Source organism: Nilaparvata lugens, chromosome 10 (assembly GCF_014356525.2).
Source record: "Nilaparvata lugens isolate BPH chromosome 10, ASM1435652v1, whole genome shotgun sequence".
NCBI lineage: Eukaryota > Metazoa > Arthropoda > Insecta > Hemiptera > Delphacidae > Nilaparvata > Nilaparvata lugens.
Genome location: NC_052513.1, coordinates 6,194,513 through 6,222,307, shown reverse-complemented (window position 1 = coordinate 6,222,307; position 27,795 = coordinate 6,194,513). Strand labels below are relative to the sequence as shown.

At 32.9% G+C, this 27,795-nt stretch overlaps 1 protein-coding gene across 2 annotated transcripts in view; it reads right to left on the bottom strand.

The window, feature by feature from the left end:
• Nucleotides 1-814: 814 nt before the first annotated feature.
• Nucleotides 815-27,795, bottom strand: part of LOC111043223 (protein spinster) — an 81,547-nt gene continuing 54,566 nt past the window's right edge. The window contains exons 2-10 of one of the 2 annotated variants that reach the window (XR_002605548.2): nucleotides 21,643-21,839; nucleotides 18,853-19,004; nucleotides 16,398-16,601; nucleotides 14,803-14,937; nucleotides 13,210-13,471; nucleotides 12,127-12,225; nucleotides 10,764-10,995; nucleotides 5,211-5,291; nucleotides 821-3,793 (exon numbers count right to left, since the gene is read on the bottom strand). Coding sequence is in view for 1 of the 2 variants with exons in the window: in XM_022328121.2 (XP_022183813.2) it covers nucleotides 3,708-3,793; nucleotides 10,764-10,995; nucleotides 12,127-12,225; nucleotides 13,210-13,471; nucleotides 14,803-14,937; nucleotides 16,398-16,601; nucleotides 18,853-19,004; nucleotides 21,643-21,839 (1,367 nt within the window). In the remaining variant the exon portion in view is untranslated. Of the gene's footprint in view, nucleotides 3,794-5,210; nucleotides 5,292-10,763; nucleotides 10,996-12,126; nucleotides 12,226-13,209; nucleotides 13,472-14,802; nucleotides 14,938-16,397; nucleotides 16,602-18,852; nucleotides 19,005-21,642; nucleotides 21,840-27,795 lie in introns of both variants that reach the window. The other variant, XM_022328121.2, reaches the window with a different exon arrangement.

The window sequence follows — 27,795 nt, the reverse complement described above, 5'->3', positions numbered from 1 at the left end:
TAATACGAAGTTTTCCAACAAATCACACAAGATGAAGCAAGCAGTTAGGTTTTATGTCGATAATTCATCTCAAGGTTTGACAAGATATCAATTGCAGAACCTCGATAATGATCAGGTCTACTTTGATAATGATCATGTTAAACATTGATTTCGGATAATAGAGATCTGAGAACAGAACTGATTTTAATATTCTTCAGTGAGGTGGGACAAAGTCAACCCGGGGTAAACAGTCTATAGTTCGTTGGTCGACGTATATATATATTATGCTGTTCAAACTTAAAGTTCAACTTCATATTTGATGTTTTTGAGTCACAAAATCAATTTCTCGAATCCCAGTAAACTGATTTTAATCAGAGCTTGAGAATGGCTACGATTTACGCCTTATAGAGGATTGAACTTCAGAATAGAATTTCCAGGTTTTGTACTGACTTGTAAACTTGTGAGCAAATAAATTCAATATTTATACCGTAAATAGTATGATTTATCTGATAAATTAATGTAAAGGTGTAAAACGACAGAACTCAATGTATATGCATATTTTTAGTCAGCATTTTTATAATTTTTCATGAGTTCAAATCCCGTTGGAAGGATTGGACGTGTATGCTCATCTTATTAAATTACCCACGCACAAGCAATAAACTCATGTGAGCATCATTCGCAATAAAAAAAAGGTTCAGTAGTAGGAGATAAATCTCTAGAGCGAATTGTTTCATTATAATAATTATCAAGATCGTCAGTTTCACATCAAAATAAATTCAAAACAATTATTGATGAGGAAGCATATCTCAGGATTTAAATCAATGTAAATCAACAATTATTAATAAATCCATTTAATGTTCGTCAAAACATTCAATCATTACCATATACCTAGCACACATATAAATTTTACAGTATTACAATAGAGATTAATTTCAAATAGCAACGAATATATTAACTATATTACATCTATGCAACATACACTATAAAACATACAACATGGACTCTGCAGGACATTTTCCAATAAGTAATAAAATACAAACATTCAATGGCAAAGAAAATCACAAATCAATAAAGTTATTTATTTACATGGTAAGAAGTCTATTATTATCATCATCATCATCATCATAATTTACAATCTAGATAAAAACTAGATGGTTAATTTACATTAAACAGTCTTAATTTAACCAATAAACAGCCATTTTTGACTCAATACATTAAAATTTGGATAAAAATTTACCGGGAGCTCTGATTTTTTTTGAGTTGTACAAAAATGGCATGAAAATACTCAAACATCATTTGAAATATTTTACTAAAACAGAATTAGTAATAATAAAAGTTTAGAATGGAATTTGACTTGGCCCTTGGAATTAGGTTTGAGAGAGGGTTTTGTACAAAGGAATTTTTAACAAACTTGATAAATTCAATTATTATGTCAACAAAGAATGTGTCACGTCTTTATTAATAAAACTGTGCATCACATTGAGTAAATAAATTAAAAACTACGATATTTTGATTGAGTAATAATATTATAATTGAAGTCTAATATGCAAGTCATCAAAATATTAATTTAAAATATCAGCTCTTATGATATTAATTTTGATATTTTGACTACTGTATGTTGTTTCAATAGAATAAACTAAAATTAACTTTTGATTGAAAAAATAGGAAATTCTAACATTAGTTGAATCTAGAAATCGTAGAATATAAAGTATTTTGAAGTTTTAGAAAGATCTATAGCTTTTTTAAACTAATTCAACTTATAGCAAGTAAATATAATTGTTCTCAAAAAATTCAATATTGCACATCTAACCATCTCCTAAACACAAACCTTTTTTAAAAATATTAACTAGTAATTCTGATATTTACATCGTACAGGTTATTCAGGATCAAAAAATTGTTCAATTATAATGTAATACAATGGAATATTCATGTATGAAATTTAGAAATTTATATTTCATGATAAAATGACGTAATTTATAGAGTCGTGATTCGAGTGATAGAGCAAAACAATGCATCTATTATCTTCTCATGGAGAATTATTTGATGAAAATATAGATACATTGATTGATTCATTATTACTGTATAATATTATCAGGTGGAATAATATCCTTATTATCGCTTGTTCAGGTTTTAGGTTGATTTAAAAATTCCTTAAACTATTCTAATAAATATTCACAACATATATCTATTTTTGGTCTTATTCGTTGTATTAATTAATCTACTTGTAGATGAAGAAATTGAAGATCTTATGTCATCCGAAAATATTACTTCAGATTCAACTATAAAGAAATTTAAAGAATGAGAACAGGACCCACCATGGCTTCATGTTTTTATAATGAGCTCACATTTATTGATGAATTATAAAAAATACAGGAGAAAAACAAGATTCAGACAACGATAGGATTGATGAAAATTTTATGGTTTTCAAAATCCCTTCTGTAAAAATTGGAAATATTTTTAATACAGTACAAACAGTCTCACAGTGCAGCGTGATGTGTTTCACCGAGTTTTAGATACCGCAAATGATTTTCTTAAGATATTCTTATAAGTGGGTTAAACCATCATGGAATAATATAAAAACAATTTTTATTTTCATATCCGTGTGATATTATTTTGAACCACCACTATAAAAAACAACTTAGTTGAAAAAATTTGGTCCAAGAATGTTAGCTTCTTCATTTAAAAAAATAAAAGAACAAACTCAAGCATTCAATTCTTCCAAAACGAAAGTTTCAAAAATGCAAGGTAAAACATGTAAATACTTTCTAATGAATTTTGTATGGTGTGAGTCATAGACAATGTTGTGTATAATAGTCGAAAGTGTTGAATTATCGTTATAATGTCTCTTGAAGTATCATGTCAGAATTTTAAATATGAATCATATTGATAATTCACAGAATTACATCACGAAGGAATTACTTGAAACATCATTACAATTCATCAATCATCTTAAATAAGTAGTTGCAACATATTAACATATATATCAAGAATTTTGTAGATAAAAGATTGAATGAATATATACATTTTTCAAAACACGAAACTACACATTAATGGAATGGTTAAACCACCAAATATATTCCACAACCTTTTTGAATTTAAAATTGAAAATCGAAATACTGTAAATTGACATTTTTTTATAAATTTATTAAAACTTTTAGTACTTTCATTCAAATTTTGAATACGGTACCATTTATTGATTTTCCGATCTTGAATTGAAGTGAAGACGAATAAATTCAGAAATGTTAATGATTCAACAAAATCTGGGCTTACTTTGACACGCTGAATATCAACTTCATTATAAGAAGATATTTCGGTAAAATCAACCGAGTTTCCAAAAACCTTGAATCAGAATCATCTCCATCCCAAACATAGAATGGAATGGAGATAACACGAGCTTATCAACTCAACAAAATAGCTGTTTATATATTATGGTCTACAGAATGAATTAATTATTCAAATAATAAATCCAATAAAATAATTTATTCAAATTAAATAAATTAAAGCTAGAGAATAATAATCTATTATTTACATATTTAATATGTGAGAAAGATCTTATTTACACAAAGACTAATAGGAATAAACCTAGATTTGGTCAATCTCAACCGTTCAGTCTAAGAGATTGAGAGATATGGCGCATTCGTGAGTGAGAGAGAGAGAGAGAGAGAGAGAGAGAGAGAAGATGAATGGGTGAGAGGAGAGCAGTAATTGTAATGCGAGGGTCTTTAGTTCTAAGGTGTAACGAGTTCAGGAACACTTTCTCTTAGGTGGGGATCATCCGCGTAAAGATGCGTCGGATGAGCTGGGTTGTCTTGCCCTGAAACATTAGATAAACTTGTAAGAAAATTGTGAAAATAACAATTAAAATCATGTTTAGGAGAAAAAACACATGAAGATTACAAATTCTACACAGAATCATACAATCAAAGCATGAAAAAAGCTGCCCATCAACCACATAGTTTGAGAAAGAAAGAGATTTCAAGAATTTTAGGCTACTTGCAAGCTTTACCCATGTTCGTCCATACCATACCTCCATTCTAATAATGCATAGTACATTATAAATTTAAATCAATAAGAATTGGAAAATGCTATTCAGTTGAAAACGATATTCGAAAGTAAACTAAATTTAAAATTAAAAATAATCGTTTGGTATTAAGAGAAGTGCTACACACAAGGTTATTTGCTGTTGGCAGGGCAAAATGACAATCAATTTTTAGTTTTGTATTGATTCACAGTGGATTTCGCATTACCTATTTGATGTGCTTAAACTGTTGTAAATAATTTATTTTGTGATAAATTTCAATTTCAACTCATTTTCATAGTATACTTGAACTGGTAAATATCACACAATGTGATTAGCCGCGTCAATAAGGATATCTGATACAACACAGTTTTCCTTGTTTTTTAGAGGCTAGAGATATGCTATTCTGGCTCGAATATATTTCAAAAGAAAAATACTTTACCAAGGAACCTACGATTAAGTTGCTACTAAACATGGAATAAGTGTACATTTAAAATCTATTTGATAATAATTATTATAAAATAGTAATATTGGGAATGTATTGCAATATTACAAAATCTAATAAAGTACAACAAATAAAATGAAGCGTTACAACAATTAATTCAAGCCGATAAGCAAGCTTAATGGATGAATATCAATCACATTAATGGTTTAATTATGCTTGTAATGACAATGACACCAAAAACCAAATCCCCTGCATGCTGTATAGATAGAAGGCGAGTGAAATATGAATGCAAATTGTCACACAGGAACACCAAAACAGATTACATAATATGCAATGAGAACTTAAATTGTTATTTTTGATGATAAAAACTCATGTACATATATTATGTTAGTAAGGGAAAATATCTAAATGGTGTAAAAACTGTCTAGAAGATCTGTCTAGCAAGTCTGTCTATTCACTTCCAACTGTCAGCTTTCCATATACATAACGTCAATACTTGCCATTCAAACAATACTGACAGTTTGAAGTGAATATCACTGTAGGACTATAACTCAATTGAATATATTGCCTGGATTGAATAAAAAGGACAAATAAAATAATTCCCAGCTTGAAAACTAAAAGACAAAAATAAATTCCGAAACCTTAGGAAGAATAACATTGAACAGGTAACTCTCCACAAATATCCAGTTTTGAAAGAGACATTATTATTTACACGATTGAAACATACATGCAGTTGACAAGAGGCTGCAGATAGGCTTGGCAACTAACCTATGAATAGTCGAATAAAATCCTTGGCTAATCCTAGAGGGGGAGCTTCCTCTAAACCAACTCATACTTCACAAATTTTTTCTGAAAGGTAAGCAAAAAGCAACATGTCGGGCGATTAGAACATGAATTATATACAGATTAGAACAGTATTTGCAGTTAGCGTATGCTGAGACAAATTAAAATTGCTGATTTGAAAATGAATAATATACAGTATTATGAATGGGAATTATTGATTAGTACTAGAAATTATTAATGAACTTTATTATGATGTTTTCCATGTGTATGTATGTTTTATGTAAACGAGTATTCAAATTAATTTATTCAATTCAAAGACGAAAAAGGTATCAAGTAGGCCTATGCATTGTATTTTTCCTTTAGGGCTACTTTTAATATAAATAAAATGTCCGAAACATGTTGTGATAAAATAATTTAAAAGGGTACTGAGATTTATATTTTATTTATAGGCTTATGCATGTTTGGCTTGAACAGAATACTCAAGTTAAAGTCTTTGATAATTTATCGATTTTCAAGAATTTATCCACAAAGAGCTAATAATAGTTAACAATTATTGTTATGGAAAAATTTGTTTCTGAAAATATTTCAAACTGTTTCTTAACTAGAAATATTTGAAAACGTAATCAATTATCATGATCATTACATGAATAATGAATTTGAGTGTAAAGTGTGATAGGAAAGATTGTTTTCACTACTTGATGTCAAATTTGTTACGATGGAAGTTTACTATTATGTTGTAGCAAAAATCAACTAATGGTGGTAATCAAACCAATTTCTAATAATCAATTGAACGAGAAAATTTGCCATTTCGTGAATGTTCAATATTATTTAAAAGTGGTAAAACTATAAATAGTACAGTGATAATAATGAGAAATACGTGCAGTGAAATATTATTGCAATTCATAAATTAATACGATCATATTAATGGAGCATTCTTGTTAAAATGTATGCAAACCACCAGTAAACCACATTATGGAAGTGCACATTTTGTATTGAAATGTTTGAAATAATGGGCCTGAGATGTTTTATTTAGTTTGAGCTTGATGATACGCATTAGCAATAGACATTATTTTGGGGACCCTTGCCAGATAAAGGTAAACGAAAATAATAGCACAGCATGGCATAAGTTAAGGAAACCCGAAAAATAATATATAAAAAATCTTTAATAATCGAAACCCCAATTATGCATTCCGTTTACCTATTAGGTACTACCTATCTAATAAGCTATTTGATATTTCGAGTCCAAATCCCCACCAATATAGCATTTCCTTTAGAAAATAGCATGCATCTAATCCCCAATTACGAATCTACAATACCAATGTACCTAGAATACAAAGTACCAAGTATTCTAGGTATAATGTACAATACTATCTAAGCTTATGTCTTTCAAATGAAATAGCTATCTACAAAATGAATAGGTTTTCAAATATTTGTTGATAAACTAATAGAGATCATGCGAATCGATTGAAACAACACATGAAATCGTAAAAATTTTTGTTACGCCAACACATTATTTCTTATGAATTATGAAATAAAACAAATGAACGGGATAATGGGATATTTGATAAAAAAATAGGGAATTTTGGGGGATTTCGCTTCATTTTAGAGACGATTTCTCATGAAAACAAGATTTATTGGCCTAGGAAACAATTTTACAGGAACAAATGAATATCCTCAAGGCATATACTAGAATCATTCTGATTAGTTCATTGAAGCAAGTTCAGTTAACAATGCTCTTGAAATCGTTTATGAATACGGTCATTAATTTTGGTAATTACTCAAGTGAATTCATAAAAATGCCAGCTAGTTATACATTTCTAATCACTTTTTAAATGAATTTAAGGTTTAAAATAAAAAATACTTGAACAAACAAATAATAATAGCATTACTTTTCTACCTTTACAAGCTACGGGAGATGAGTGAATTGATTACTTTTGTAAATCATCTTGTTTATGATTTTCTTCGTTCATTTTTTCTTTCATTCTCTTCTGTTTCCTTATCCCCATAATTTTCTTCACCCGCTTTCGTTTGCTCTTCTTCATCTTCCTCCTCTAATGACTCTTCTTCTTCCTCCTCTTCTTCTTCTTCTTCTTCTTCATCATCTTCTTCTTCATCATCTTCTTCTTCTTCTTCTTCGTCTATTAAAATGAGCATCAAATTGAATTGGAAAAACATAATTTTTACTATGTAGGACTTCCTATATACTACCTCCCATATAGGAAGTCCTGGTATAAGCATTATTTTTTCATATTGTGACTAGCAATATATTAAAAAATATATTTGTAGCCCAGTCAATGAATGTCCAAAAAAGCAGTTTCGTTTCAAAAATGAGATAAAAGCTGAATTTCTCACCATCAATATAATAATTTTCAGATTTTCACAGTATTCTATCCAGGTTTATTGTGATCGTTGTAGGTTTGAAGTGAGTAAGTTCAAGTGAATTTTGATTCGAGTGATTTGTGGTAATATAATTGCCACTTCTTTATTCTTTCTCGATGTTTTGATCCAGTAGAGAATGTTAACAATGTTGGTTTTATAAGCTTTCAAGGTAATATAAATTTGATAATTATTTCACTATTAAATTGATCGATGTTTTTTCATTGTATTGCTTCGTATCTATGATACATTCACTTTAAAACACTTCTCTTGAGAATCAATTTCTATGGATTTCATTATCTGAAAATTCAATACAAATGTTATTTGAATGATATATTTATTTCATTGTATTTTTACAGTATTTGATTCATCGAGTTGATTTCAAACAATTCAATCCATTTGTCCAATTTGAACAGTGGATAGTGGTTTGATATTCAATTACGTAATTCATTCTGGGTTGATAACACCATTTTTCATTTGATTTGATAATAAACATCTAATTTCTGGTCTCATAAAATCCCCTTTTCATGAATAGTTTCCATGTTGATCCTTCAATTCGATTCTCTAAAGTAAGAATATTGTTTATCCTATGTCAAACATAAAACAAAAAATATTTTCATGAATTACCTTAATAATGATAATTGGGATATCTGTTCTATGATTGAGAAAACATAATTTTTGTAGCCTTAAAATTTGTGTTAGAAAATTTACATTATTGATAGTAGATTGGGTAGTAGTGCCCCACTATTGCATGCAATGTGAGATGAGGTGGAGGTGTCCATTACGGAATCCTATTTGAAAACATTGATTTTGGAAATCGATGTTATTATTGTGAGAAGCGTACTGAAAAGACACACTTATAAAATTATTATTGAATTCTATAAGCCGGCAATGAAAGCACGATTTTTACAATCACTTCTTCAAAGTATTAAATTTGAATTTAAGGTATGTCAAAACATGAGATGGAATTGAAAACAATGATTTTTTTCGAGCGCTATAGAGCATTTAAACGACCCACTGGGAGTTTTCTATCGATGGAGAGAGATTCAGCTTTTATATTATAATTCTCGGACCAAAAAAAACGTTTATTGACTGGGCTATTGAAGCTGTGAGTAATATATGAATTCATAGACTATAATTCAAGTTAACCAAGGAATCATTAATAATGTGAAAATTAATTAAGTTATCTACTGGAAAATAAAACTGAAAAACATTCACAATAATTAGGAGAGAGAATTTCTCAACACTGAATAGAAAGTTTATTAATTATGTGGTATCTTCGAATAGAAGAGCTGGGTATTTTTAAAATCGTGAACCAATAATTGAAGATTCAACAATGGATTCTATCACAATTTTCATAGGAATGAATTAATTGAGCAAAGACATTTTGAGGATTGTCAAAGGTTCAGCAGATAGTTTTCTAATATACTGCACTTGTAAGAAAATTATTCATGAAAACAACCCTTAGCACTACCCATACTTTAGTAACATTATAATGTCCGGTTTGACCAAGCTCGGCCAAGCCATTTGAATATAGTCAAATCAGGCACGGTTTACAATGAGATGATTTCTATGACGTAATTTATCGATAATTCCAGTGCACACTTGTATACCGTACCCGGTTTAACCATGTTCAAATATCTTGACTGAGTTTGGTGAAACCGAAAAGTTTCTATTCCTCTAAGGCCGAATTTATGATCGTTGCTTTGTTCAAAGTACAATGCTTACGCCCGGGTTCTAAGAGACTTCTTAAATCTAATGGGCTATTAAACCTACAAATTCAATATAGATTTAATGATTCATTAGAATAAATGAATTTCCTAGAAACCGAGCCTTAGTCTGTTGCTTAGATAGTCGTACTTTCGACTTGGTCAAGTTCATAAACACAATTCTTAGAGTCGTAATAAAATATAATCGTGTTTAAGATCGTGATTGAGAGAGAAAGCTTCACTAAGCAAATTTCCAGCTGACAACGCAATAGTATCACGTTGGGTTTTGACTAAGCAAAGACAAAATTTATGCTTGAGCAACGTTTATAAATACGGATTTTATAGTATGTACATCTTCTAGTAAATCTATATTAGCGTTAAATTTAGATAGCTTTTATACCGTACAGAAAATATAGCATAAGCAGAAATCCCGTGGAAGGGCATTTGATTATCAAATTCCACTGTTTGTTCAAACCGATCGATAGTCCATGTAGTTATTTTTTGTAATGCTGGTATAGTGAGGCCCACGTTATAATGGCAGTGGATAAAGATAGAAGAATAGCGATGCCGATTCTCTCCATTAATTAATTATATTTCTACACTGTCAAAAACATAATTGGCATCGTTGTGGACCTAGAAAAGGATAGTACCACCGGCTTTGTCAAATGATAGACAAGGATAGCAAAACCAAAGTTGATCAAATACTGTCATTATAACGTGGACCTCACTATAGTATCTCATACTCTGCAGTTTATCCACTCTCACCAAGACAAAAATAAACAACAATACTCGACAATAACCGGCTTGACATAACGGTGAAATTTGGAACACAAACGCCTTTTACCATGGAGTATCTTTTGGCTCTCATTAAGACAGTAAGTAATAATCAACAATATTCGATTTTCACTTTTTGTGTAGTTGAGAAGTTGATATTGTGGTGATTATTCACATTAAATAAAAGTACTAAGGAATTGTCAAAAACCACAGATTTATTGATACTTAGAAAGACCGGTTTTGGTTGTTTGGTTGTACTCGCCTACTAGTATAAATTCTGCTGCTCTTGTATTTAGTTTTTCAGAGATTGACAATGGTATAACAACCGAAACCGGTCTTTCTAAGTATGAATAAATCTGTGGTTTTTGACAATTTCTTAGTATTTTTATTCAAGAATATTCGACAATAATCGGCTTGACATAACCGTGAAATTTGGAACAGAAACGCCGTTTAGCATAGCATATAAACTGACTCTCACCAAGACAGTAATAATAAACAAAACTCGACGATAACTGGCAAAAACATAACAGTGAAATTTGGAACACAAACTCCCTTTACCATGGAATATCTTATGCTATATTTTCTCTATGATTATACTTGGGAAAACCGTTCACAAATACGGCTCCTAGTCTGGCACCCGCTTTACTTGCATGGCAAACTAGTATGTAATGAGACGTACCCGACAGATCACGTTCGGCAGTTGCCCTGTCCTGGATGACGTAGAGACTGGTGAGCAGGAAGAAACCGCCTCCCAGCACCTCGACAAAGCTGGTGGTGAACAGCGCATACTGCAGACTGTGGAACTCCACCTTCGGACTGTAGGGCGTGTACGACGTAGCCACCCCCACCCCCATCACAGCCATCCCCGCCGCCGGAGCCATCGATAATGACTTCTTGAACATCTCTGATAACTGCAAAAACACAAAACGTTATTCAAAGAAAACTAAGATGAGTAGAGAACGGTGAAATTGGTAGAGAAAGATGTAATACATTCGGTAAGTCGGTGATGAGATACATCCAGTAAGTTGGTAAATGATATTAGAGATTAGTTTCATAAATTCGAGGACATTGAAGTAAATTCCTACAGTCTGATGATGACCAACAACAGGTCGAAACGATCGTAACTACCAATGTAAGTGCATTTTCACTCCATAAGTGCTTTTTGAAATTCAAGTTTAATTTTAATAGTGAAAAAGTATGGATATGCAACAGATAAATTCGAGGTTCCATCGATAATGACTTCTTGAAGATTTCTGATAGCTGCAAACACGATTGGAAGTATCTAAAGAAAGGAGAGAAAGGTAGGTACAATAAGAAGACAACGCTGAAATTGATGAATGAGTGAATAAGTTGCAAATGATAATAGAGATTAGTTTCATTAATTTCATGAAGTCGAAATTCAATTGATAAAGTCTTCTTGAACATATATTCAAAACATAAAATTATTTAAAGAAAGGTACCAGTTTGGAATGTTTAATTCGCTTGGAGTTTAAAGAGTTTATAACGGTAAAATTAGTGGAAAAAGATGAGATACATTCGATAAGTCGGTCAATGATAATAGAGATTAGTTTCATGAAGTTAAAGTTTCATCAATAAAGACTTCTTGAACATTTATGACAGCTTCTAACACCAATAAAAATGTCTAGTAAAAAGTAGAATACGTAGAGGACTGAGAGATTTGGTGGTAGTCAAAGTTGTGACTTGTTCAACATTTCTGACAGCTACAAACACAAATGAAATTCGTTGGATGAAGGTGAAATTAATAGAAATAACGATAAGATAAATTCGGTGTTTCTCATGAAGTTCTCGTCTAGTTTACGATATCTAGCCCAGTGCATAATTCAATTTTTCAGATCTTTCTCAATGAACGGTGAATTAAAGTAGTCTAACACCAGAAAAAACATACAAACACAAACAGCAGTCGTGGAGAATGAATAATAAGAATTGATTAAGTGGCATGCGAACAGTGAACAGTATTAAAATGCATTTACTTGAATTGAATCATTTATAATTATTGTATATTTTTTATGAATCACACTCACCAATCCTACTAGATACGGACTGCCTGCATCTCCTAACGCATGAGACAGCAATATTTGAAATGCTTCCGCTGTTGATCTTCTTGTTGGGGTAACCACATACTGCAACAAAATGAAAAATCTTGATTAACCATTTGTGATATTTGCTATGTACAAGTACTTGATTTTATCTACAGATCTCTGAAAAATGTTATTTTATGTACATGCGAAATATTGTTGATAATTTGATTGTATGAGAGGAGATGTTGTGATATTTTTCCACAATTGGAAGTAAGACGTTGATTAAAAGACAACCACGTCTTATTCTTTTAATTAGTGTTGATGAGTAAATAATTCCAAGATGTTAGTTTCATGATCCATTTTGAAAAAGGATGTTAAAACATTTTCACTTGACATATAGACCGTCATAAAAAAATCAAGTGTAAATAACTTGGAATTAACTCTATTGTGTTTGAAATAGGAGAAATCAATTATTTACCATTGAATGTGGAAAGTAATTACAGTACTTTTGATAACAGGAAATATTCAATTCAACTACATATTATATTAAATTTATATCAATAATTTATGCACAAAAATACTCGAGCTATACATTTTTGAAACTCAAAATTTGAGTCAAAAAACTATTTCAAGTAGAAAAGACAATACAATCTCCAGGTTGCACCCAATTAAATTGACGAAAAACGTATTTGTTATTTTGTATTTGTCTTTTATGTTGGTATTTTGTTTGTATTGTTTTTGTATTTTAGATTTTTATTGTGCTTTATTATTGAATAAATTGAAATTGAATTGAAAATGTCACCCTGATTCAATGACAGTTGAATGCTACGATTAAATTTAATAGACGTACGTGCAACAGGGCCATTGTGTTTTTATTTACATTTATACTATTATTATTTTGATGTAGAGTGAAAAGCACAAAGTGACTTAACCTCATTTTGAACTCATAATCTAAATTTGGGAAATAATATTAAAGGATTTGCCTGTTTTTGCTCTTCCAATATCATTTTAATGATAAGTGATTTTCTACTAATGCATAAATAAATGAATATCTATGTGTTTTACGTCAAAATTATGTAAACTCACGAGAAGGATATCAGCGACAATGGACCAGTTGATGTTGAGGAATATCTGTCCGAAGAATATGAGGACATAGGTGACGTTGACATTGGATCCGGCGCAGAGGGAGGCGACGAAGAGGAGAGGTGCGCTGAGGAGGAGGCCAAAGGCGCAGATGAGGGGGTCAGCCTTGGGGAAGCGCGGCCGCAGGTACTGGGCCAGGGCCGAACCCAGTGGCACCCCTATCAGGCCCGCCACCATCGCGATCACACCGAAGTTGAACGCCACGCTGCAACAAACACAATAACATGTCGATTTCAAAGTCCTGAAATTGTTACGACCATTTAATAAAAGCTGAAAGAGCGAGTGGAAGTCCAATAAGCATTAAAACTGAAACAACGTGAGTCCAATAATTGATAAGTAAGTGTAATGCTGATTCGACTTACGCTCTTTTTCCCCGGCTGGGAGTGTAATACTTTTTGGGCTCTCCTGTAATATCAGCCGTTTGAGACTTACATCCCTCTAACTCTGAGGTACAGTTATAACGATCAACTAGTTTTCGTTGGCACTATTAATAATCCTTATAAATTTAAATCTTTTTGGAATTAAATTCCTATTATTTTTTTAGCAGTATACGTTTATAAATAATGTTAAGAATTTTCGTTTTCATAATTTGTAATTTTTTTCATGGCAAGTGAATAGAAGATTCTTGTTGAATTAATGATAGCCATTCAGATCTTAATACATTTCACATGAGATTTGCATCAAAAGACAGCGGATGTAAGATGTACGATGTAAGGTTGGCGGCCCTGTAAGTGCATGTATAATTTGTATTTTGAAGAAATTGTTGAGACAAAAATGTAATACTGTAGGAGTGAAAATGAATGTTGGTGATTTCGCGGCTTCCTGCGATAGCTTAAATTTAATATTTGGATTTGATTGGATATACGGGAGAGTATAGGACTACTAGTAGAGTATCATTTCATCACATAAGCTAAAATAGACAAAATTAGGAGATTGAAATGAATTATACAGAAATTATATTAGACTGGCTAAAAGCTAGTTACAGAGCAGATATTTGATAGAGCAGGTATTTGTTATCGCAGGCAGAACTTATTAAAATCGTATAGATTGCCCCGGGATCTCGGTTCTTCCGTTGTACGGGTGTCTGTTCTTGAGGACAGCTTCGCTAATAGACAGTTATGATCTTCAAAATTACATCCCGGTTGCTCGGTTCACTTAATACAAAATTCCTAGTTTATATATATTTTGAGCTCAAAATTGGACAAAACTTATGAAGTGATAAACATAACCTACTCTTGGACAATTTCTATCCAAATTTGGGAAAGGAACAGTTTTGGGCTTCAAGCCTGTTGTTCCTTTCCCAATCATTAATAGTTGAGATTAATATTGTATCTATCAATGTATAAATAAATAGTATAGGTCTATTCATCCCCCTATAGATCTATACATCTCTTATAACCCATCTCACTATCCGGGCACAAGCCTAGGTCTGATAAGGACATAACCCTCAGCAAAACACATGAGCTTGTAGAATATTTAGTAATAATGACAATTGAATGTATGTTACATCTTGTAGACACTTGGGGAAGTACTCACTCTGATAGCGTGGTATTTTCTCTTCCAGGTTGAAGTTTGATTCCATAGTAGATGAACTGCGGACCCCACCATGCCATGGCACCAGTTACAAATGCCACACACGTGAATCCAGCTGTCGACAGCATGAAACTTGCACTGCAAATAGACAAAGATAGATTAAAGTGCTTCATACGAGTAATATTATCAACTCGGTTAGTTAATCATTCCATAACTTTATTACAAAAATATTCTTGCACGAAAATTTCCGAGAACAGATTTTAAAATAAATTTTGTGAGAACTCATTAAAATGATGAAGTCGTTTCAAACTGTACAATTTAATTTCAATCTGGTGTGAAATTTCAAAAGCGATAGATAAGGAAAAGAAATTAATATCAGCGAATATTTAGAGACATCCAATGAATCTTAGATCTTGAAATGATTCACATTCTTCTTGGATCGGGAGAACTGAGTGATGTAATTCAATCCCTGAATTAATTCATTTCATTTACAAAATTACAACATCAAATGAATGTTTGGGAATCAGTAGGATTAACCCAAAACTGTTTCTCTCCCTGATTTTGATAATGAAATAGTCTAAATGAGTTTATGTAAACACTTTCTACAATAGTCACAATAATTTACAGTCCAAATAATTATATATTATACTTGATTTATTTGATTGAAGATGTGAGCGATATCTGTGCACCATCTCTGCTGGCAGAATTAAAATACATGGGATGAGATGCCAATTCTTTTGGGAGTACATCAGGTTGTCAACTTTTCAGATCATCAAGTAACTATTTCTTGAGATACTGAAATGAATGGGAAGTTGAGCCATTCAGTACGTCAAGTATCACGACATCAAGTTTTCAGGTTGCAGGCTGACACACAGTCAGCTACACCGATGCACACTCGTTAGGGAGAAATTTAAGGATGAAGGATAGCTTAGATAGAAGTAAGAAGTTCAGAATTCTATGATAATTTTCGAGTTAAATATTTTTATAATATGATACTGTATCCACTAGACTTTCTGAACGTTGTGTGACGTACTGAACGTACTGAAATTGCTCACCCAGGTTGGTTCTTGATCGATCAAGAAGAGGATGTCAGCTAACCCATATTTTGAGAATTCTCATGAATCTTGGATCTAGCATCAACTTGCTAATGCAATAAGTAAGTTCCCTTATTGTTTTTCGTTTTCTTTGTTTGTAATGTTTTTTGGAAAATAAAGTTCATAGATCTCAAGATGATCAACATTCTTCGTGGATATGGAGCACTTAATAATGCAATTCGATCCCTGAATGATTGATTTGGTTGAAGTTACATATTATATGAATTAATTTGAACAATAGATCGGTGATGTAAGCGATATCGCTGCACCATTTATGTTTATTTGTTCAATGTATGAGTGTTGTCAGAGATTTTTCTTTGCTATCGGAGAGAGACATTCAAACTTTTTCATATTATTTGTTAATGATCCGCTCTTTTTGTTTGAACGAATGAACAGGATTTTCAAATGGAAGTAAAAAGAATTCTACAGTTATCAAATCTTGTTATAATGTATATTTTTAAAGCAATAAAACTATTCTATTATGGCAATTTGTTTGATGCTTACTTGCTGGTGATGTGAGCAATGTCGTTCGACCAGGAGCTGGCAGTGAGGTGAGTGCGACCCTCGCTCTGCCCCCTGGCCGGGTCCTGCATCAGCAGCAGGATGAGGATGACAGCCAGTGCGCCCATGAATGGGGTCACGCGCAGTGCCCATTGCCACATGCCCATTGCGTCCGCTGTCTTTGCGCCAACTATGTATCCCAGACCACTGCAAAACAAATTGCAATAAGTTAGATTTAGTTCACATAAGAAAATATTTCATGATAATATTATAGTATAATATTGTATTGGAGATTAGTCAATGATCAAATTCTTTTTATGTTCTTAACCTTCCGGTAGTCGCGCCCTACTCAATCACACGAGCAGTCGCATACTTTTACAACATACAATTTTCCAAGTGTTATGTACTCTGTTACTGTCAAAACATATTAATTAATTGTATTATTACTTTTTCCATCTATGAACATTTGGATGATTACCATTTCATAGCCCAATATGGTACACCAAGCAAAGCCATCAATTCTGTGTTATTGGTTCGTTTACAGTCCCCGTATACAGTCTTTCCCTATCTTATACACAGTGCGACTTATGCACTGTCGCGACTAAATGGCACCGAAAGACTGAACCATTGCTCGGTTGATACTGCAACTCTCTTGGAGTGATGGGGAGAAAGTTTTGGAATGCATAGGTGATTTATTCACTGACATCACCTCATCCAATAGTTTTGTGCAGCAAAAAACTGACACTGTTGTACTTTTTACAACAGCGCGACTGCCGGAAGTTTAAAGAAAAGTAATAGATTTCACTGAACTGATTTTACTACACTGAGGAAATGGAATTATTAAGAAAAATATCACTAAACTATAAGAACTATCAGAAAATTGGTCACTGAAAATTAAAAATTGAAATTCTAAGTGGAATGGTTTAGGTTATGGTTAAATTTTGAAGGTTTAGAATTATTGGAAAAATGATTATTGAACAATTAAAACTATTAGGAAACTGGCCACTGTAAAATTATATCATAGAGAAAAGAACATAAGAAGAAGATAACCCATGATATAGGGCGTTTATGTTCCAAATTTCATTGATAACTCAAGCCAATAGTATCAGTAGTTTTTTTTGGTGAAGCTATCCGAAGCTGGAAGTCTTTCATACTGTGCCGTTCTTACACTCTCACCCGGCAAAAACAGTAATAATAGACAGTGGTCGACAATAATCGGCTTGAAATTTGAGACATAAACGACCTACGCCATGGAATCTCTTCTTATGCTATCTTTTCTCTATTGTTATATCAAGGAATCAGTAACTGAACAATACCAATTATTAGAGGAACAGTCATTGAATATTGAGAATCATTAAGGAAAGAAATGGTATCTGAAAATTTTAAATTTTAAGGAAAATAGTCAATTTGAAAAGAAATCTACCTAAATTTTCAAAGCAAGACTTTTTACGCCAGAAGATCAAACAATTTTCCAACTTGTTCATATTTTGGTTCACTAAAGTGCGTAGATCCCACTTTGCAATTAAGTTTTGCTCTGCTAAGCAGAAAAAATACCAGTGATTTTTCTATTATTTTGACAATGACAATGGTTTCCAGGCTTAAGCCTATTAAAACAAAACTCATTCAACAATATTATGGGAGTGTTCAATCATTGGAAGAATGAGAGTGACAGATAACTTCCATTGTTTTACAGCTCGTGAGAGCAGTAATTTAATTGAAATTAAGGCCCCAAGTGATTTAATATAAATAAAGACAATCAATAAGACATTAAAAGCTTACAAGTCTTTTCAAGTTACAACAGGAAAATGTGGGAATATTGGCATTATATAACAATCAACTTGCTCAGAATATATTACCCATCAGGGAAATATTCCAATAAATTATGAAGAAACGGAAATTCTCCAGACTAGTTTGATGGATTTTAGCACGATTCATGTGGGAATGACATGTGAATCCTTGATAGAAGACAGAGAATTGAAGGTCATTACAGATGCTTAGTGTGGAACAGCCACAGAGAAAGAGAATTGATTTGAGATCGGAGGAGATTAAAAAACTTGATTTTCTTACTTGACTGGGAAACGACATGTCCAAGTAAAAATGCTTCGAATTTGAGACGAAGCAGGATTTTGAGATTTGAGACAAGCACGATTTTTCAATCCTGATTTGAAAAACGATTCAAATAAGAAAAATAGCATTATGTTCAAGCCACTCCTCGATTTGGAGTTGGAAAAATGACGAAAAAGGTGCGTATTAAATTTGAATTAATGAGGTGGTTTAGATGAAATATCTACTGAGGACAGCCAGAGACAAGATACTGCAATGAAAAAAATACTAATTGTATTATATGACAAGAGAAATGATTATATTACCAATTCCAATTCATTGGGGGTATAAATTTAGCAATTGACAATATAATCAATTATCTTGAGAAATGAAATGATATTGTTGAAGGATTTACCTTCCGACAGGTATGGCGAAGTAAAAGAGTGCCAACATCTTGGATCGCATATCCTTGATGAACAGGTCACTGATGATCGTCGGAGCTATCGTCGAGTAACTCGCTTCCCCCACTCCGACTAATCCTCGGAAGAACAGGAACCAGTAATAGTTCTGGAATTAAACATTACAAATATAAAATTTCATCAAGAATTAGCACAGATAAGGTAAACAATACCAAAGTAAGAGTAATTGCGTCTATGGTATTAGGTGGTAGAAGATGATATAAGAAGGAAGTTGAATAGAATACTATGAATACTGCAGTAAAACATTAAATAGATAGTTTGACTACGGTTTTTTTTTTCAAAAAGATCAAAGGCTAGTTACAAACACATAGATTTTTGGACGTACGACTTTATGCCGTTCTTACGACAATACAGTCTCGTTAGTGCTAGAGCCATTTAATTGTATTAGGATACTTCTAAATTTTATAAAACAGGATTGCCTTATTAATAGGACAATTTTTATAAATAGGGAATAATTCTTCATTCTTGTAATGAATCACTCAACGTTTGCTATTAGACTTACAAAGAACTGAAAGTCATGAAAATGAGTGGGAGAAAATGAAGAACATGTATTGAGGAAGTTTGACTGTACAGGGATTAGCATCGTAAATCTAGATGAATCAACTAGAAGGAAAATTAATAATTTAATCATTTCAATATTTTGAATAGTATCTCTAGGGAACATGACTGTCCAAGAAATGAAAACCACTGAATGATTGAATCAACTACAAATAGATAGTAAAATGTAGGTCCATTCTTTTTAACTTTGGAAAAATATCCAAGTGTCTGAATAGAATAAATTGTAGCCAGAATTCCTAAATTGCTCCAGAATAACTATCAGATTTTGAATGATTTTTAGTATAATCCATGTATAATCCATTAATAGTAAATCTAGTGATGGTTAATACTGTTTACATTAATTTAAAAAAAAATGTCAATAGAAAAACACAATCTATTTTTGATCATCCACGTATCCATTCATTTATAGGAGGATCTTCTGCATAAAATAGTATAAAACTTTCGCTGTATCTACTATTTATTTAGGTAGCTTTCATTTTATAGGTAGCCTATTTAATTTTATTGGAAAAACTTTCAATTGTTTTTGAAACCAAGCTTTCATTGGAAATTTCGCAGCTCCACATGAAAAATAATAAATTCATTCAAACACGTCCCACACAGTTTTACCAAGGTGCAGGTCCCAATAATAATCCGATTTTGCCAGCCTCACAGTGGCAATCCAAACTTTCAGTTTGAAAGCTGCAACTGACTATTTACCTGACTCGGTTCGGGAATGATATTACGGCGGTTGGGAATTACGTTTGTGCGGGACTTTGATAATTATTACCGGCTTGAAAACTGAATTGGATAGCGGTTGAGAAGAGCACCGAAATTGGGAAGCGGCTTTCGGGGAGCAGTAATTTCCATAAATCGTAGAAACAATCCCATTTTCGAGGCAGAGGATTGCTGCTAAAACCATGTTCATACAGTTGTGTATGTATGGGATACGCATCGGATTACAGTTAAGTCCTGTCCAATAGTCGCCCCGCACGCAGTTAGGGTTTAAAGGTGGGATTAGGCCCAAATAAAGCCGGCTAACTCTATTCTATATGCATTAATTAAATCTCTGGACTCTGGACTCCCGCTTGTGTGGCATCAAGGTAAGCTTACCAGATAGATTGATACGCGCTCCTGTCCATTGTATTTGGGGAAAAACATTGATATTCTTAGAGAAAAAAGTGTTTTCAATTCTGGTGATTCAATGTTATGTTTCGAAATATAAATTTTTCGAGAGTGTATTGGAGGATTTGTTAAGATTTTTTCGAAATTTTGTTCAGAATATTGGAGAAAATACTTGAATGATAACAAAAATCTATCTGAGAAGTCTGGTAAGCCTATTAACACAGATATGCTTGGTATCAAAATTCATAACTGTTCGAGACATTCTGTTCATGCTACTCTATACTATCTGATATGAATATTTATACGCGGACCTGTGTAAAGTAAGTGGGAGGAAAAATGTAGAAATTGTTCTACAAAACCCTATTGGGATACTTCGGAAGCATTAGTTATTTTTTCTTCGCAAGTTTTCGCAACTCGCTTCTCGAATCCCCTCCACCATATCTTCTTACATCCTCTCACAAACCTCTGCATTCAATCTCTTTTCATTGGTTTATTATTTATTCAATTAGGGTTTACTAAAGTTCTCAATATTTTGAAACAAATAATCAATTTAGAAGGTTTCAATTGAGAAAGAATATATAAGCACTGAAGGTGATTTGGAGCAGAATTGCATCAAAGACAAAACTATGTATCTAAAAATTTAACATCATATTGCTAATCTGGGTTTGCTCTACCTCTAGTTTAATCCTGCTTAAACTATTATTCGAAATTAGTACAAGTTGGTGAAATTGGCGTAAATCAGTAAAGCAACAGTTAATAATAAAAAGATGGACACGTTACCATCGGTCCCTGACAATTCAGGGACCATCGCTGCCTGAAAACATTGTCAGAGGCCCTGAAATTGATCAGGTGCGACCTGAAAACTGACTCCCGTCTGAGCAAGCGAGGTCACACGTTATTATTGAATAAAACAATGTTATAAATATAACAAATGAAAGTCGACAATAAAAATGAGTATGACGATGAATATTAATTAAAACAATTTGGAGTGAAGAATAAAGAGAAATAAGACCATTAGTATGACAATGAAAGTAGTGAATTGAACCATATAAATTAATATGACTCACATCCATATAGGAGCCCAATAGCGTGGTGAGGCTCCATAGGAATACCCCAGCGGCCATGATGGCGCGGCGACTGTAGCGGTCGCCCAGATAGCCGAAGAGGGGTGCAAATAGCATGTAGGACAGCACAAACGCTGTCTGCAGTAGACCCACCTTGTCATCAGAGATATTGAAGTGTGTGCGGATCTGATCCAGTATACCTGCAACACAAGTAATTTGGTTAGCTCACTCCTTTCAATCAATAAATCTATTTTTTTCTAAGGATGATGCCTACATGTGATCTAGGCTTGTGAGTGGGTGTTGAGACGGATGATGATGCGAGGTGAGTGGACCTCAGCTTTTAGATTGGTGAACAAATTATGATTTCTTGATCTAATAATATGATTCTAAAAGTTGTTTCTTACATTTAAATAATGACTACACATAGGTATAAAAAAGAAAATAGTACCTACGATTAATAAATAACTAAACAAATCAATTATTCAATCAATCAATCTCGTCTCGTAAATATTATGATGAATACCATTTCATTTCATTCTATTCAATATTGATTTCTTTTATTGGAGAAGTGGTTGACTCAGTTTTTGATTGCTCAGATTCGACAAGTGAATGCTTAATGTTCTCCCACTGGAAGTGTGTAATAAGAATCGAAAAGTTGTTTTTATTCAAATAACAACTTCACATGGGTATAGGATTGAAAAAATCGTAGGAGTAATAAATAACTTAACAAACCAATAATTATTCTACGAGTTTTTCAATCAATCAATCTCGCCTCGTGAATATTATGAATGAATACCATTCCATTTCGTTCTATTCAATATTGAAAAATTCAATTATTTTATTGGGGAAGTGGTTCATTTCCTGATTGCTCAGATTTGACAAGCAAAATGCTTCATGCTCTCCCATTGGAAGGGTGGCTGTTTTAGGACAGCTCCATCAAGTATCCAGTTATTATATTACTTTCTAACCAGTCACATCTTTAGGTTAATCGTAATTAATTCCAGGGCCTCTGAATTAACACTCTATTGAAGAATCGGAAGAAGATAGAGGAAGACTGCTAAACAACCCAATAACTGCAGAATTATCTAGTGGCAGAATTTAGAATTTATAATTTCAACCAATGAGAGAACGAGTAGGCGGAGCTAGGAAGCGTAGCTTACTTGTCTTCATTTCTACTGTGATTGGCTCTTTTTTCAATCATTGATTTCAAACTCAATCTACCCAATTTACGAATAAAACATTCACAACAATATATTTTTCAATAATCTGAAATAATCTTCAATCATAACTGTAGAATCATATTATATTTCCCCAATGGTGTGGGGTGTGGAAGGCTTGAATCCAAACCCCATCTCATAATTAAGTTTTCTAGTGAGATCAGATAGAACGCGTAAAGGAAGCTGCAGAAGAATAGGAGAGTCAGGTGGCAGTGAATTGAAAGAGATCATCTCTTATTAATTTTGAGCACAGTTGTGTTATTCTGCCGACTCAATCCAGCAGAAGAGATAACAAGTGCAAAGACCCACGCAAGTTACTCACGCCAAAGCGAACACAGATGAATACGAATTCAATTTGTGGCTGCAGCTACAGTACGCACATCACATCAAAAGCAGATTCTCTTTGACAAAGAGAGCAACCAACACATGAAATGGAAAGATGTAATCCGGACCAAAAGACTCATTTTTCACTGTGAGTTTCCCAAACGCGGTACATGAATGTGAGTAATATGATTTGCGGTCTAAATGGAAAATTGGTAAAAGGAGAATAATACCTCAAAGTAAAGAGATCGCTTCAACAGACGTGTGTTGATGAAGTTTGGAGTCCGGGAAATGAAATTCGTTTATTTTATATGAAACATGGAAGAGCTTAATTTAAGAAATCTCGTTTCCTCGTTTGTATGTGAGATTATTCAGAAATAACTCATGTCACGTCGAGTAAAGATTAATAAATTTCGAATAAACGAATTCTGATAGTAGCCTATTTCAACCATACGGTTGGAATTCAGAGGGAGAATAGATTTGAGGTTTTATTCTATGCACGGCATTTTAGTCTGTAGAAATTAATAATAATCGATTTCAATTAATGGTCAAGTCATATCTTCAGAAACGTTCCAAGTTTATAACTACCCGAACTGTAAAAATATTTCATGTTCAAGAAATTGAACATATCAAGTTAAAAAGAGGAGGTAAAAAATCCAACTACAGTATCAGTTTTAACTTATCAATCAGTTTCAAAAAATCTCTGATTGCAAGGACCCAATATTGAATTTACATGTTGTACAATAATTCTGGAATCCAGTTCAACATTTCATTAGTTTAAAAACATGAAATTTAGTGGGTAACAACAAACGTGTTTTGTATACTTTTAAATCATAGCGATAATCTTTCTTGAAACTATGTGCTATAAACTATCAACTATAATTCAAAGCATCAACTTGACCAAGCCATACACGCATTACAAAATGTTAATATGGTCTCCAAGGGTTGTAATGGATAGCTTTAATGTAACTCATCCTCCTCACGGGTCCCATTTATCAAATATTAAACATGACCTAACCCTACGCCACAGGGTTTATAATAGTAGTTAGTAGAACTAGTGCCATTTGAATGCTCGATTCAAACTAGTCAAAACTGTACGGGTGAAAAATGAAGAATAGGGAGTGACGGTCATAAAAAGATCTACCCCTTTAGGAGCAATATATCTTCCAATAAATTTCGGGCTCATTCGAATGCACGGACGTGATCACTGTCGAAGGGTGCGAGGATTTCAAAGTTTGTTGAAGGTCTATCCTTCTTTATGAGATCAACCTAGGAATAATAATGAGAGGAGGAAGTAAACTAACAAAAGAGGCCAGAAGACTCCAATCAAGGGATGCTGGATCAATTTTATTAACGAGTTAAAGTCGTAATATTAATAATATGTCATGAAATATGAGACAACTATCTAAATCTCTATAGCAGCAGTGAAAAGTGAGAGGATAAACAAACGTCTGATGAACTAGCATCGGGGTTGAAGTAAGATTAACTAAAAATTGATTGAAAGCAATATTGTTTCAAGACAGATCAACTCCTCAGTAAAGGAAGACCACCGGAAACGATTAAACAGTGCACCATAAATCAAGATGATACACCAAGAACAATTGAGGAAACATTTGAATGAATTTAAAGCTTTAAACCTGTCAGGAGGCAGGACATGTAATAAGCTTGAAGATGCGTGTTATGAATGATGTGATGTTTATTGAAAAATAGAATAGACCAACTTAAATATACAGCAGTTACTCCTCAGCATCTTCCTCTTTATATATTTTTCTCTACCTATTTAGACGGTCATCTATTATTCATTTCTGATAGGATTTCCTATTGGATAGGATTTATATGAATTAAGAATTGTCTTTTTTCCAACATAGTTCTAGCATCGTTTACTAGTACAACCAGAAAAGATTATTCAAGTGCCTAATGTATTCTAAAAATGTTATTCGAAAGGTGCAATTCCTTTGCGACTAGATTCGTCGCAAAGGAATTGCAACTTAAGATTGAAATTATACCGAGAAGGATAAAACATTACATCAGCAAATTGTGCCTATTCAAGGGAAAGATTCCTTCAAATTCACTTGCAAGAATAAGATGATTCATACTAAAAAATATGAACGTTGTGGTGAATACTGTGATTCACGCCGTGATTCATACATGGAGAAATCGGCATAGTTGATCCTAATTTTCATCCAGACGAGCTTTATGAGGCCAGTACTTAACGCTATGTACAGACCTACACCCAAACAACATTTTTAAGGTTCATTATGGACCACTTTACCGCTCTTTAGAAGTACCCGCCACTTTTAACGGAATCTAGAAAATTTCCATATAAATTACCTGAGGCCACTTGGTCTAAAGTGCTGCATTCCAATGCCTCTTACAGACTCCTCTGCTGTATTCCAACACCTTCTTGCACTTGAAGGAGATGAATGGAAGAAGACTGAGTGACCGAGCGTTGAATTATTTTCATGGGGCATGAAAAGCCACTTCAATTCAATTAAAATATTCTTTTCTACTCACATTTCCATCGAAATAGACCTACTCCCAATGATGATTTCCCAGTCATTATCACTTCACTGAATTAAGTTTCAGAAACTGAGTTCTACTACAATAATTCTATGCCAATAAAATTTAATATAAAGCCTCATCATAGTTTCTGTGTTTAATTCATAAAATTATTGTTTCTTCTCAAGGCCCTTTTTATTGCTGGACACTTTGGTATTTATAATCCTATAATTTCATTTCTTGTGTACAATCTCACCCTTTCTTCGTATGCTTTTTTCCTCTAAGATTAACTATACTATCAGACTTTCATCCAAATCTTCCAATGTTGAATTCAATTCTGGCATGTCAATTTCATACCATCAAACCAAACATATCAAATACTTTTTACTGACCAAAACCAAGCATTATAAACAGGACCAATTTTCAAATTCCTCATGAACTCGACCAACTAGCATTGCAATCAAACAAGTCTTGATAGTTCTTGGAGGAATTCTCAGGATTTCTACAGAAGGTCGAATAATACCAGAGTTCTGATATAATATTTATGATACTCATTTCTTATCCTCATGACAACCACGTTATTTCATGTTTATTGTTATCCCAATATTTGCACAGTTATTGAACTGATGGACATACATATCCGCAAGACTTGTCAGCTAGAAATATCAGAAAATATGAAGAGTTTATCAGAAGAAAAGATAGGGTGAACGATGTAATGCCTTTCTTTAGTATGTGATATTTTGCACATGCCTATAAATGGCACCAGCAGGAAATGCCTTTTCTTTTAGAAGTTTTTGGATAAAGAAAGAATCACACTTCACTTCATGCCAGTTGGAAAAAGCTTCTGAAAGGAATAATCATGATCGAGATTCATAAAAGTGCTATTGAGGTGAAAGCTGAATGAACTATTTAAATAGAACTATCTCAACAATCAAGTCAATTGAAAAGTGAAGGTACTGGAGCGACGTTTTCATAATGGTTTTGAAAATAAGAAAATTCAATCAAGATAATCATAACAGAAGTGACTCTCAATAAACCAGATGCTTATCCTGTTTACAGGTCATACACTAATACTAGTAGAATATATTACTATACTAATACTATTTAGTATGTATGTTGGCGTGTGCGTGTGTACGTGTGTGTGAGTGTGATTCGGGTGGATGGTCCAACCATTGTACGCAATCATTATGCCATCGTCACCATAGTTATAATAAAAACGATAATAGTGATCATTGTGTTCCACATCCTGTCAGCAGAGCACACCGAGACCAACTCTGAGTTGAATGGATCCAAGACGTCACCACAGAATGGTCTCCTCGTTTCGCGTCACAATCAAATTGGAAAGAAAAAGTGGAGGAAATGTTGAGAAGTGGGAAGGATAGATGGGAAATACGGAGATAAATCAGCTCCTTCATTATTGTATTCAGTATTTTTCGTTCATCTTTACTGATGATATTTGAATGCTGGAATGAATTGGTGTGACCATTGTGATTTGGTACTGGCATTTTTGAATGATTAAATGAATTGAATTGAATGACTGCCTTTATTTTGACTTAGGAGGGCGAAGTTAGGGCGCAGTCGGTCCTCTCTTACACTTAACTCTCCAATACAATACTGAATTATAATTTAACAACGATAATGAAACAATACAATATTTTTATGAAAAATAATAATAAGTGGATTACTTGAATAAACTAATAAACTAATAAATGAAAGGAGTTGAATTGTTTAAATTGAAAAAGTATTGAATTATAGGAATATTGCAATTGTTTGGTTTATTATGTGAGAAGATGGAAATTACTGAGATATTGCAAATTGGATTTTCGTTCAATAATAATAATTATTATGTGAAAGTTGTTTGATATATATTTTGTTCAAAACATTTTACCTATTGAAGGTGGATAATAAGGAATGAAAATGGTATTTACAATATAGTAACTGAATTTAAAGTATTGTAATTCATTGAAGGTTTTGGAAGGAAAAGGAGGAGGAGGAGGAGGAGGAGGAGGAGGAGGAGGAGGATGAGGGGGAGAAAGCGGATAGGTGGTGGAGAAGGGAGAAGAAGGGGAGGATAAGAACAAAGAGTTTAAGGAAAAGGAAAGGATAAAAAAGAAGAAAG